A 13,461-nucleotide genomic window follows, 5' to 3' on the forward strand; every position below is an offset into this window, starting at 1 on the left:
ACACACAACGCGCTGCCAATAACACGACGACACAATGAGGATGTCTGGACCTGCAGAAACAAAAGAAGCCCATTGATTTGCTGTTAGCAGATCTGATGAGTGGAAATACAGGCAGAGTCTGTAAGACGGCTGGATCGGTGAAGATATCGTCCCCAGTGCGGCGCTGCTGTTTTCCCGAACCCCAATCTGTTGTACCATTGACACATAAATGGATTAGGGTCATGTATCACTGATAATGGTCTAGCCCAATGCTGGTGTGTCTGCGGTTCTGGTTGTGTGTGCGCGATAAGGCCTATTGATTATGTACCATATGCAGTTCCCACGCCGTCCTTTGTGCCATGTGTTGGGTGATGTGTTTTTTCCCCCAGAAAGGGGTGGGAGCAGTGATACAGCTGGTGAGTGCGGGGTTAATTTACTCACACAGCCATTGGCCTTCAGGAGCCTGCACGCTTCTGTCTGGAAAGGTAAAAAACATGTGCATTTTGTGCTGCCGATTCAATAAGCTTCAACGAACAGAATCTGCAATCAAAAAAACAAAAAAGACGCCACACGTTCAAGACAGACAAATCCTTTTTAATGGATATAATCACAGTGGTTTCAAAATGAGAATTGTACTGCTGCAGTTTCTGACTGATAAGGCCACAGTGAGGAGTTCGATATAAGAGGCACGTGTGTAGTTCACATTACACACAGAAAATATATTCACATTACACGCAGGGGCACACTTTCAACATGTGATCAACTAAAATACCACAAGTCTGAACTACATCAATCACGATGCACCCCGCTACCAAGAGACATCCATGTCATTTTACAGGAGAGCGATGCTTAACCATCTGCCACTGTGTTCACAGCTTTAGTCTACTTGGTGTCGAAGTTTTAGCGCACGACAAACAGTGTGTGATAACGTCTGGCAGTGATGCTGGAGGTATGTCAAAGCTACTGTTTTCCAGCTACTTCTAATTGTAACTCCGGGGTTCGTTTTTGCAATTTCAAATCAATAAGAAGTCACAGTCTTGTGTAATCAACATGATAAAAATCATATGCACATAGTTTGCCATGTACTCTATAGCTTAGACAAAAAAGGATAGTTCACTCAAAAACAGGGCTGCACGATTTGTGGGGAAGAAATTTGTTGCATTAAAAAACAGCACCAGTCCCAAAATTTTAATAATAATAATAATAATAATAACTATTAGTATTATTAAAATATTAAAATAATAACTCATTTATAATAATATTTCAATGCGAAATAAAGTAATAGTTGTAAAATTGTATTTATTTTTATTTTATAGTACAAATGTAAACTTACAATACTAATAAATTTGCTGTTTACATTTCTTCTTTTTAAATGTTAAGATATTATGCTTTTATTTTGAAAGACAACTGCAGGGAGCCCTTAGAGATTCTCTTGTGGACAAGTCTGTTTAAAAATTCTTAGAAATCTCATAAAAAAAAAATTGTGACAGTGGTTGAGTTCCCAAATGTAGGTTAAAAGTGACTCAGGGCACAGCACAAGCAGAGATTTCTCTGAGAGACTGAAAACACTGGGTCATGATAAATGAACTCAGTGCTGCGCTTCACTCTTAAACGCTGCTTGTTAAATTAAACTGCAGCCTTTGCATTTTGATAATCGCACTCAGTTTTGGTTTTATTTTGATGAATCATGCAGCCTTCCTCAAAAATTCTAATTCTGTCATAATTTACACACCCTTGCGTCGTTTCAAATCACAATAAATGAAAATTAAGTAAATGATGACAGAACTTTTTTTCTGAACTATCCCTTTAAGGTTAATAACAGGGTTTTGGGTCGTTATGAATTCTTCAACTAAATATGTTGACTGGGGATGTCCAATGATAGTCAACACTCAATGCTCAAACATTGCTTTCACGGTCTCAAATGAGCCCACCACTGGATCATCAGCTGGGTGTGGTCTTTTCCGAAGCCTCTTGGCCTCATTCTGAAGCTTCTGTCGTATGTAGCCCTTTATTTCCGAATCAGTCTTTCCGGGGAAGAACCGCTGCACTGTCCCTGTGGAGAATGTTTCACTGGTAATCAAAACTGCAGACCCCAATTAATCACAAACTTCACAATGGCCTGATTGCAGTTAATGAAATGGAACTGAACGCATTCTGGAACTAACTAAAAGACACCCACCGTGCAGTACTTGTTACAAACAGTCCCTCATACGTACTCAGAATGGCCTGGATCTCATCTGCCGGAAGAGCTGGCTTAGGCATCCCTCTCTTGCTGTTGATGATGCCTGAGATGGAGTGAGAGGCCAGGCAGTCTCTGTCGTAGAGGCTGCGCAGCAGGTCATTGGTGAGTTTCTGAGCGGTGGTCCCTGTGTTGCAGCGCTCCAGGAGATCAGCAGTAATAACCTGCAGAGGAAACAAAAAAGATGCTGTTTATGAGCTATGAAAATGTAGTATGTAATGTAGTAACAACCAAAAATTACTCCTTTTTAAAACTGATTATGAAACCAAATTAAAATAATTAACAATTAATGTTATTCCTGATTAGTCAGGTGATCCGTATGGTGCAGAATGCATTACCAGAACCTAAATTCTTCTACATTGCAAAACAATGCATTATAAACAGAAAGCAATTGAATGTTTTTGTCATTGTTACATTTTAATTGAATAGTAGCTTTAAATGAGCCACAACTGAACTTGAAATCATAAATGCACATAATAATATTTTTGCAGAAACAAACTGTCATTTTAAATCATGCATACTACAGATTTACCCAAATAATTGTTCATACTTAGTTGGTTTAGTTATTTTCATAATTTTGGTTGTTTAAACTGTTATGCTGCTTTTAACTGACAAATGACAAATGACACATTTTCAATAAATAGGCCTATATATTTTTTCCTCAACATAAAATGAGTTTATACAGTAACCTTTACTTTAAAATAATTTGACCTAATGTATCCATTCAATTTGCATATTGTTTGAAGGAAAGAATTGAACATGATTCTCAATTAATCAAGGAAATAACAAACAGATCAATCAGTTACTAAAATATTCATTTACTGCAGTCCCGCAAAAATAGTAATACAGCAACTAACGCAAATTTTAAAAACAACAGAACACAGGGTTCTGCAAAGAACTGATACTGTAAAGAAAAAAGGTTATTAAAAAATCTTTTACACTATAATTTTTTGTAACCATTTCACATCGTTTCATAATTCTTTATTATACAGTATTTTTAGACACAATGCAAACACCACTTTTCAAATTCTTCGATTGAGGCCGTTAAACATTACGTCTTATTAATCAAAGCGATACAATAACTGCAGCCCTACGATGAAACAGCAGCAACTGTGGCTGAAGAACAACTTTTTATTTCAAAACAATTAAATACATTTAATTATATGTAGAACTTTTATGAAAATGCAGTGAATTCCACCAAAATGAAACATTCTAAAGCTGACTGCAGAGGCATCTAAAACGTAGCTCTTACTTCTTGTTCGGGAAGCGTTCCATTCCGTTGAGGCAGTGTTTGTGTGACCTCATACTGACCACACCCCTGCTGCTCTGAACTTGCACATTCAGCTGTTCTTCCACTAATGTGACTGGGTGGCCTGCTTCTCTCCAGCTCCTCTGGAATGCTGGGAGTTACAGCTTCGTGGCTGCAGCACAGCCATCTATCACTCTTCTCGATCAGCTCTTCAAGCGTCTGAGCCAACTTCCCACAAGCTGTACAAAAAAAGTATGAATTTAGCTTGAAACTGTGTCACAACAAGAGGCAACCTGTTGTGTAACATGGCACGGTAACACCACAGTAACACTAAATCTTTCTTTGACGTAAAGTTTCCTCATGAACTTGCTTGACTTTTCCTCAAACTGAAATGATCTTGAAACATGAAAAGTGAAATCTGTGAACGAGCTGGTTTTCAGTGAGCTTTCAGCTCAATGCACGTCTTTCCCTGCCAATGGAAATGCATTGCTGTAAAATAAAAAACTAAACCCAAAAAGGGACATTTTGCCACATTTCAGAAGTCCACTGCTTTACCTGTAAGACTTCTGATTTGCTCTCGAAGGCTGTCCATCTCCCTCTGCATACTCAACACCATGGCGATAAGCTCCGCCCTTGAACGTGATTGGAGGCTTCCAAGCACCTGGATGAAGATTATCCACGTCACATTATAAACTGAGTGGACACATGCGTTCAAACTTGTATCAGTAATTAACCAAAACCACCTAAGATCATTTTAAACATAGGAAACGAGTTTCTGGAGCTGAACGAATTTGGCTCTAAATCCTTATAAGCACTGCATCAAACAGGTTCTGACGTAAGAAGCTTAATTTAATTTATGTTGTGAATTTTATTAACAAATTAGCCCAAAAGTGGAATGTTGTGCCATATTACCTCCATAGTAAAATCTGCACCCCTTGTTACATCTCCAAGAGTCTTGTCAACCTCAAAAGCCTGTTTGAGAGCAAGCAAAATACAAATGAAACCAGTGGTTCTAGTTCGGCTTGCAACTTCACAAAAGCATTGGACTGCAATGTAAAAACGATGGTTGTGAGGTTCTTCACATTGGCAGAACCACTGGATAACCTTCTGAAGATGCCTCAAATGGAAATGACATTATTCGAGATTTCGTTCTATATTTTAAGTGCCTCAAAACCTTTCCCTCATGATTCTTTGAAGAAACTGATGGCAGTCTTTTAAGCTCTTGCATGAACTCCATCACGTATAAGTTTTCAGAGAACTGATTTTCCTTTTTGAAATGCAACCTAAAAAAATTCTCCAGAGGCTTTTGGCAGTCTGATAACCGGAGGAAGTCCAGATGTGTCTTCATTCTTTACAGTAGCCTATGTGAACCCATTAACCCTCATTAAACTAGGCTACGGATATAGCAAACATGGAATAAATGAATGGAAGATGCATTTTATCTTTCATATATTTTCATTATTTAGGCTATTACATTTAATTATCAAAATCTTCAAGGCTATAAATGTCAAGAATTGTCACTGGAACAGATGTTTTAATCTATTCAGCAATGCTTCTCAGATAAAAAACAAATCTGATTCCAATATTGATTCAACAATAAAAAGGAACAGACCTTTGTTTTGAACTTGATATAGTCAGCATTGCGAGATGAGATGTCCTCTCCATTCAGTTCTCTCCATTTTCTCCTCTTCGCCGGCTCTTGCTGAAGGACAGTCACATAATTAAACCAAGGGAGTGCAAAACAATGACACGCAGGCAACAAAAGCTGATGTTTACATACACTGAGGACGTGGTTCGCCCTGGCGCCGGATTCTGCGGGTGTCTCTTCGTATCCATTGTACAGGATGCGCTTTGCTATTGTTTTTCTCCTCATCTTTCGCCCATTAGCCGTTTTCCTCGCCGAAAAGCCGTCCGGTTCTTTATCATGCCGGTCATGGCCACGCGCAGATCCGTGACAGCCTGATGACTTTCACGCTCGTGGCATTTCGATTAAAGTTAAAGACACTCTGGCGTGTCGACATCACGAGTGCGTCTTGAAACACTTGAAAACGAGTCAAATGTGTGGGAAAGGCACCCTAAAAGTTTTAACAGCGGCTGACATGTCTTAAATCTATAACAGTTTGAAGAAGAAAAAATAAGACATCATAAACGGTTCAATATGTCATAAAGACATGATAGCTATAGCTAGCGGTCATTTTAATAACGCAAAGCTGGCATCTGATGTTTATTCTGTACGTAAGAGTGAGATTAATTATAGACTAGTTAAAAGTTAGCTGTTGCTGTTATTTTGCATTAGTAACTATTTTATTTAGCAGCATTGGTTTACTGACGCATCCTACAAAATTCAGCACACTTCAGTCTCCAATTAACCTTTTAAAACGATATAAATCCCAAACTATTATACAAAACATTTACCTAGCGTGAACTGTATCCAGCTTTAAACACATACAATGTCTTTATTCTCTCTGGAAATATGGATTTTGACTATTACTTAACACTAATAGTCAAAATCATCAATAGACATCATCATTAAATGAATCTAATGAAATATATTTAATTAGTTGTAGTACAATACTTTTTAATTATACACAAATTATTATGAAAACAACATTACAATATATATATATTGACAAAAAGTAATCTATCACTTTCGGAGGGCAGGTAAATATTTTACTTTCTGAATTTTTACACATATTGGAGAGTTTACTGCATTAGTCAAGCTCAACCATAGTAGTCAATTTACTGTAAGAAAATGTATTAATTACATTTCATAAATTTATGGGAATTTTTTATTATACAATAGAGATAGGGAAAAAAACATTAAAATATCTTAATTACAAGCCCTATGAACACACGTAAAATGCATTTGTCTAAAAAAATATGTAGTCTAAAATAAAACAAAAACAAAACTAGAAAAACCTGAAGATGTGAAATGACTTCTCCCACATTATAAGAGAGACTTTATAGGGCACTTTGTTTTTCTTGTTCTTTCTTTGTGTGGCTGCGTGAGCACAGATACCAGTGGGAGGTCAGGAAAGGGTTGACCCCGTGCATTCCCAGGTGATGTAGAGTGAGCACTAAGTGTATCCAGAAGCACCTGAGGTTGTAAAAGAGAGGCCTCTGCAGGGATGAGAGGAGGGAAGCAGCTCTGTGCTGGAACAAAGTGGATCCTGTAACTCATTAAAGCAGGCTGGGGATCACAAAAGGTCAATCAAATAGTGTCAGGTGCACCAGTACTGTCTGTCTTATATGCACTGTGAATATATGGGTCAGTTTAAATTATGCCTCTTTGATCCGATCACAAGGGCTCAGACAAGACAGATCATGTCCTTCCTGCTAGTAAAATGCTGATCAAATCAGTTAATTCTCAATTATTCTCAGTTTACCTGTATTAAGTAAGGTTAAGGTTCATTTCTTTTAAAACCCTTGTTTTAAGAGTGTATGATGCCTGAAAGGTCAGGGTGAATTAAATAGTGCTAATATCACAAATGTGATTTGGTCACATGCATTTAAAATTTAATCTATAGGTTCTCAAAGTGTTCAACATCCTATTTACATCTGTATTTAGTGCTGTGGAAATGGATCTCAGTACCAGAAGTAAACGGGGTCTATGTGAGTTCTTGACTAACTAACAAACTAGCACACAAAGACTCGCTGTCAGGAGAAACAAATGACACCGAGTGCAGAATTACTTTGTTACCAAAAATAAGCAATATGCATTACATGCTGGATGCAAGAGAACTGGCACCTTCTCTTATGACAGTGATTAGACAAGTATGAGAGCTACACTACATTGATCCTGGTGACCCAAGTCATTTCAGTTCAGACCCTTTGAGAACTTTGTTCTAACTTACGTGAACAAAACGACTCAGTTAACCTGCTGGATCCACCATGACGCTCCTGTCGGCAGAGGCCAAATGTGAAGACCTGTAACAAAAGGACATCTTACATCACAGCAGATGTTATAACAGTCCAGACTACTAATGTGACAGCAGAGCCACCATTTCTCACTCAGACAGACTGATTATTGATCTCGGCCCTGCATACTGCAGCTTCTTGAATCAGCATAAAGAGGAGTATTAATGATATATTGATATGCATTCTTTCATTTACTTTACCCATAAGGGCTTTCACATCTCTTATAACAAATCAATTGCACATACAGAATAGCTGTAAGCTTCTTTTCTGGGTCACAGGCTGCCATTCCCCATTTAGTCTGAGAGCAGCTTTGAAGTCTGTCTTGTGACTGTCAGACTTGCCTATGCATGAGAATTTGAACTAAAGGACCTAATCTGAGGTCAGTATAAACAAACAACAAACACAAAAATTCTGGAACCAAATGACGCCATTCATGATGCCATTGAGCAAAAAAACAATGTACATAAATATTTTGATAATGTTTCCTGCATTTTTATTAAGTGTCAACACTATTTAAACAGTAATATTAATTGCACCTTAACCAGTTAGCATATGACATGGTTGCAAATGTCTCAAAGTTAATTTCGATCAAAAATAGAAAAAAAAAAAAATATAATAATATATAAATATTAAAATTAATTATCACACATTGCACATAGTTGCATCTCTAAGCTAATAAAGAACACTGTGTATTATAATTCCCTTCTTGAACAGAGTAGAACAGTGAACAGAGCATGTAATAATCAAAATTGTGTTAAAATATATATTTTTAATATTTTGTATATTTTATATAATCCCCCAAATAGATTAATCTATAATAAAAATATATAAAATTTAATATAGGATAAATATTATGTATACATATATATGTTAATAAAAATCATTAAAACAATTAATAGAGTATAGTAAAACTATCTATGCATTACATACTATTATTATTATTATAAGACTTTTTGTGGAGGTGCTACTTAAACAACAGTGCATGTTATAAATATGAAAAATAATAATATTTTATAGAAGTAATAATTATATTAATATGTAATTTATCAATAATAATATTGTACAAATAAGACCAATTATTGTGGAAATGGGGAGTATTCTCAATAACTAAAAGATTTATGAATAAACTGGAATTGTTTGGTGCAAATCAGGATCAGAACTAAAATCATTAAGTCCTCATGATTCCCAACCATAGTGATTTGTAATCTGTGTCCTTTCAGCTCATGCATCAAGAACAGACCACTTTCTTCTCTCATGATCTCTCATTCTCTGTACATAATGAAAATATAAGAGTAAATAGTGCCATAAAGAAAGAGGCCCTGCTTTGGCACTGAGTGGGATTTAATTGACCATATGGGGGCGTCGGAGTTGAACTCTGACCTAACTCCCATGGGAGCACCCTCAAATGATATAATGGACAGAAAGGTGGGCCAGCCACCTAGGTAAAAAAGGATGATACAAATGGGCACATATGTTCATTCTATAATATCTGTATTAAATGTAGCTCTTGACATTTCTCTGTAGACTTGCATGTGAGACTGTGTGGTTTCTCACATTCACCTATCGCTGATGGACAGCTCGTGTTCTGAGCTCGCTCAGCAGTCTGTCACTTGATTAGACTCCCCACCATGGCACTGCTTTCCTTCGTTGCCAATGTTCTCTATCCCCCCCTCTGCTCATGCATATGTAGAAGCTTAATTTAAAAGGACAACAGTGCTGCCTTAAGATCTGTCTCAAAGAGACAACATAGACTGACACATGAGTACAAAACAATGCAGGCCATTCGGTGTCCAGGGCAGCACTGAATGTGAAGGAGTGCTGGACAGGGGTTTTTGCAAGTCTTTGAAGGGGAAAACCAGAGTTTTGAATTAGATCTCTCTTTTTTTTTCTTTTTTTTTTTTTAGATTAAATGTGTCTTTTTTGTACATGTTTAAATATTCTCTTCTATGGTTTAGTGCACAGACACATGAGCCAAAAATATGAGTTTTGCATTTCTTTGTGTAGAAATTATTAATCTATAAACTTACTATAAAATTAGAAAAACTCTTTATAAACACTTAACTAGGCTACTTAAAGTAAAAGTTCATCCAAAAATGAAAATGTACCCACCCATATGGTTCCAAACCTTTATCACTTTTTTCTTTTGTGGAAAGCAGATATTTGGAAAAATGCTGGCAACCAAACAATTTTGGTTCCCATTGACTTCCATTGTATGGACAGAAACATACAATGGAAGTCAATAGGAATCAAAACCATTTTGGTTACCTACATTCTTCAAAAATTGACAACATTCTTGAAGAATATGGGTAACCAAATGATTTTGTCTCCTATTGTCTTCCATTTTATGAACCAAACAACAACAAAAAAAGTCGATGTGAACTGAAAAACTGTTTGATTACCAACAATCCTACAGAAAAACAGTCAGTCATATTGTCTTGCCACAACATAAGGATGAGTAAATGATGACAGAATTTCATTATTTTTAGGATTAACATTATATTCTCCTTTATTCAGCCTTAGACTTAATAACTTATGTTGTAATATTCCTCTTTTGTATGTTTCTTTGTCTAAAAGCACCTGCTGCTAAATTGATGAACATAAGTAAACTTTCCCATGTGTCAAATGCTGCTTCTCATTAACTAACATCTAACTCCTTGCATTTGTTTTAAGAATCAAGACCTTTCTGACTTTATACTGTTCACAAATCAGCAGATGGATCCAGATCTGGCCTACGGTCATCTGTTAACATGAATCTGAGAGTTTCGAGATGACATGAAGCTGTGCACCCTGCAAACTTTCTCCCAGAACACGGTTCTGTTCAGCGTCAGCCATTTCTGCCTTTGAGGGATTAGAGTGATGTCATCAGTAAGGTCTCAACCCTTTTCGTTGTCATCCTGGCTCGGGTCGCCGTTAAGTCCGAGCGGCACAGCTTTTGCATGTGCTATAATTCAGACTGTGACTTTGATGATAATAGCACTAATAATGGTCTGACAGTGACGGATGCTTGCAGGCAATTTGGAGGCCCGTGAAGTGACCCCTGGACCAATCAGAGCACTTCCAGGTTAAATGTGACCCCAGGCAGCCGGCAAAGAGGGAGAAGTGCTGAATAGATGAAGGAGAAGAGAGAGAGAGAGAAAAAGGTGAAGCACTGAAGTGAGGAACACTCCTCAGGATAATAAGTAATTGCTGCTATACGCCATTTCTTCCCCGTTTGGATTCAAAGAGTAGAAACTCTGTCCTCTAACCACAGAGGCAGCTGCATTCGAATCCCCAAGAGCTACACCCGAAATTCTGCCACGTTGCCAAAACCCTCGGTTTCACAACCCAAGACTTTGGCCGCAAAAACAGTTCTCTTAATCAGTCCAAACACCTCCCCGGGCAGCAGTGGGAATGCTTGGCCAGGCCATGTGTTAGACATTAAACGCAATCAGTGACGGCGTTTTTGAGTGCTGGAGAGATTGAGAGGAAGGGAGATCCAGGTTGATAAATAGCAGAGCCACTCAAATGCCCGTCTGTTCACGGGGAGTCTGGGTAATCAAACCGAGGCCTGTTTGCTTTATTTATGCCGCACGTCAAAATGAGAGATTTATCGTTATTGTGAGGCAGCTCTTGATTAGTGAAGAGAATGTGGGAAGCTAACCTGGAAAAGCTCCATTGGCGTTTAACGTCTTCTTGTCAGGATGAGCACAAACCGAACAATGGCTTGCTAGTGAGACGCATGTTGGTAAAGATGGAGAAGTGACAGGGATTAAGCGTTCTTTGTGGCAAAAGCAATTCTCTGCACAGCATTTTCTCATGATTACTGTTAGAAAGCGCTCTCCAACTTGGTTCAGAAACAACTAACATCTGATTGCCATTTATCCTTTAGCGGTATCATCTACAGATGGGAATTGACACCAAAGACAACATGAGCTATGGAAATGATTAAGCAAGACCTCCACAGCAAATAGCTCGGTTTTGGAGTACTATAATTTCAATTTCCTTCGCAAACAACTGTTTCAATATATGCCTGGACAAACCAAATAAACACTTCTGATGTACTTAAGTTTCTTGAAATATATAACCTTTTATCTTTCCCTGCCAGAAACGAATGGCATGTTAGGAATTAGCGCAAGGTTCTTCCCTCTAGGTCAACACTGTTCATCGCCGTTTCGGTACTTTTCCATTAATCCTCCTCCATCTCCCTTAATCATACCGCTGGCCTGGCGACTTGAGAGGCGCCAAGTAACACGCAACTTGTCAGATCCAGCAAGGGAAAAATGAATTAAGTCCAGAGGGTAAAGTTGGGATGGAGAGAAGTGTGAGTGGGCCGGGTATTGAGCCCTGGGGCACCCCGAAAGTCATAACTCAGAGCTTAGGTACCGCGGCCCGCCTGAGGAGTTACCGTGTGCCAATTGATTTAGTGTCATCTAAGGTCTCGGCCGCCTCTTACGATTATGTGCCTTATTAAGTGATTCTCTGAGCATGACAGGTTTAGGATATTAGGTAGTACTTTCTGTGGCCCTTTTCAAGTACATGAATTGCCTGCTTTTATTAGTCTGAAGGACAGTGCATCTCAGGCCTGGAATGATTGTGTGAAACCTTTCCTATATAATACTGTATAATAACTATGGCAGTTGCTTTGAAACACTTTCATTGTCCATAAAGCGTATTCCCTCTTCAGTTTTGAGGGTTTTGTAACATCACCAGTTTTCACATTTTGAGGTCGCAACCCACTGGACGTCGATGTTTCTACAAAAACTAAACACAAATATTTTAGTACCAAAACATGCTGTAACACCAAGTGAGCGTGTTTCCTTTAGGAGGACATTTCCTTTGGAGAGTGTTTGTTTTCTTTCACCTTTGTTTGATGGAAAGGTTATGCAAACATATATAAAAGAATGATTTTTGTTTGATGTGTGTATATCTGTGCCTGTGTGTGGATGTTAATGTGTGTGCTAAGAAGCCAAAATTGTGAGTTAAATATTGTCAAAGACACTCATTAGCCAAGTGCAACAAGTACAGGGGACTTTTGACCAAAGTTACAACTGCAGGATTATTTTATCAGAAATCACATACACAGAGTTCCCAGAACTCACCAGGAGAAATCTCTTCATCCTCCATGTTGGATAAAATTCCTGAAGTACTAGAGATGCTGTTTACTATGACTCCAGGGCTTCATTCATTACTGGAAATAGACAGAGAGAAACCAAAAAAGATTAAATAAATATTACACTGTCAGTAATGTCAATATATTTCCTAAAAACTGTTTCAGGGGTATAATGGGAAAAATCATCTTTTGCAGGGTGATTTTATGATATGAATTATCATGAAGAAATGTTTTTGAGCAGCACAACAGTTATTAAAACAGACATTAAAAACTGGACTATTGGCTCATGAAGATTCAGCTTTGCCATTACATGAAGAAATTACATTTTCAAATGTTTTTTAAATGTAGTTTAGTGTTCCTGTAGCTCAACTGCTAGAGCATTGCGTCAGCAAGCAACCTAGCGCAAGGTTGGGGGTTTGATTCCCTGGGAACACATGATAGGTAAAAATTGATAGCCTGAATGCACTGTAAGTCGCTTTGGATAAATGCATAAATTTTAATTTAAATAGAAAATGGTTAGGTTAGTTTAATATTTCACTATATTACTGTTTTTTGCTGTATTTTTTATCAAATAAATACAGCATTAGTGAGCAATAAAGACTTCTTTCAAAACACAAACTAAGCCTAACCCCAGAATATTTCATGATAATGTATATACAGATGAGCACGCTTTTGTGTTTATTAATTAATTTAAATTGATCTCTCCGTCAACTTTTAATGCTGTAATACTGTAAAACAGTCAGACTTTCACAACTTCCGTTTCCTTTGTTTTGACAAACTTTTACATTTCTTTTACAGTTAAAATTTAAAACTCAAATTGCTGTTCTGCATCCTGTTTGGTCCCTCAATTCAAATTCAAAAACTGAATTGGAATTTAAAAGGCATTCTCAATTAAATTCTGAATGAGACACAACCCTGAATCTTTTAGTAAAGAGTTTTTACAGCTGAATCTTTGTGCCAATGGACTTTGACAACATGGCATTATGT

The 13,461-nt window shown here is 37.5% G+C and overlaps 1 protein-coding gene and 1 long non-coding RNA gene across 4 annotated transcripts in view; both read right to left on the reverse strand.

Annotated features, from left to right (window-relative positions):
• Positions 1-557: 557 nt before the first annotated feature.
• LOC127951990 (uncharacterized) lies at positions 558-5,825 on the reverse strand. Of its 2 annotated transcripts, none has more exons than XM_052550172.1 (7): positions 5,248-5,825; positions 5,080-5,169; positions 4,380-4,439; positions 4,023-4,128; positions 3,471-3,706; positions 2,196-2,382; positions 558-2,032 (listed from the first exon to the last, which is right to left on the reverse strand). In XM_052550172.1, the coding sequence occupies exons 1-7, from the start codon at positions 5,338-5,340 to the stop codon at positions 1,869-1,871; spliced, it is 936 nt and encodes a 311-aa protein (XP_052406132.1). In that variant the 5' UTR covers positions 5,341-5,825; the 3' UTR covers positions 558-1,868. The 2 variants fall into 2 exon arrangements, with proteins under 2 accessions (XP_052406132.1, XP_052406133.1); XM_052550173.1 differs by having other exon boundaries at positions 2,159-2,382.
• Positions 5,826-6,037: 212 nt separating this feature from the next.
• LOC127953931 (uncharacterized) overlaps positions 6,038-13,461 on the reverse strand; it is a 7,739-nt gene continuing 315 nt past the window's right edge. For both annotated transcript variants that reach the window (XR_008153371.1, XR_008153372.1), the window contains exons 2-4: positions 12,464-12,552; positions 7,322-7,394; positions 6,038-6,657 (exon numbers count right to left, since the gene is read on the reverse strand). This is a non-coding gene — a long non-coding RNA (uncharacterized LOC127953931). The remainder of the gene's footprint in view (positions 6,658-7,321; positions 7,395-12,463; positions 12,553-13,461) is intronic.

Source organism: Carassius gibelio, chromosome B3 (genome assembly GCF_023724105.1).
Source record: "Carassius gibelio isolate Cgi1373 ecotype wild population from Czech Republic chromosome B3, carGib1.2-hapl.c, whole genome shotgun sequence".
NCBI classification, from domain to species: domain Eukaryota; kingdom Metazoa; phylum Chordata; class Actinopteri; order Cypriniformes; family Cyprinidae; genus Carassius; species Carassius gibelio.

Excerpts from the sequence above, each read along its gene's own strand:
- LOC127951990 (XM_052550172.1), bottom strand. The coding sequence starts at position 5,340 with ATGAGGAGAAAAACAATAGCAAAGCGCATCCTGTACAATGGATACGAA. Across the intron at positions 3,707-4,022 it reads GCAAATCAGAAGTCTTACAG|CTTGTGGGAAGTTGGCTCAG; the intron begins GTAAAGCAGTGG and ends TTTTTTGTACAG. Across the intron at positions 2,383-3,470 it reads GAACGCTTCCCGAACAAGAA|GTTATTACTGCTGATCTCCT; the intron begins GTAAGAGCTACG and ends TTTCCTCTGCAG.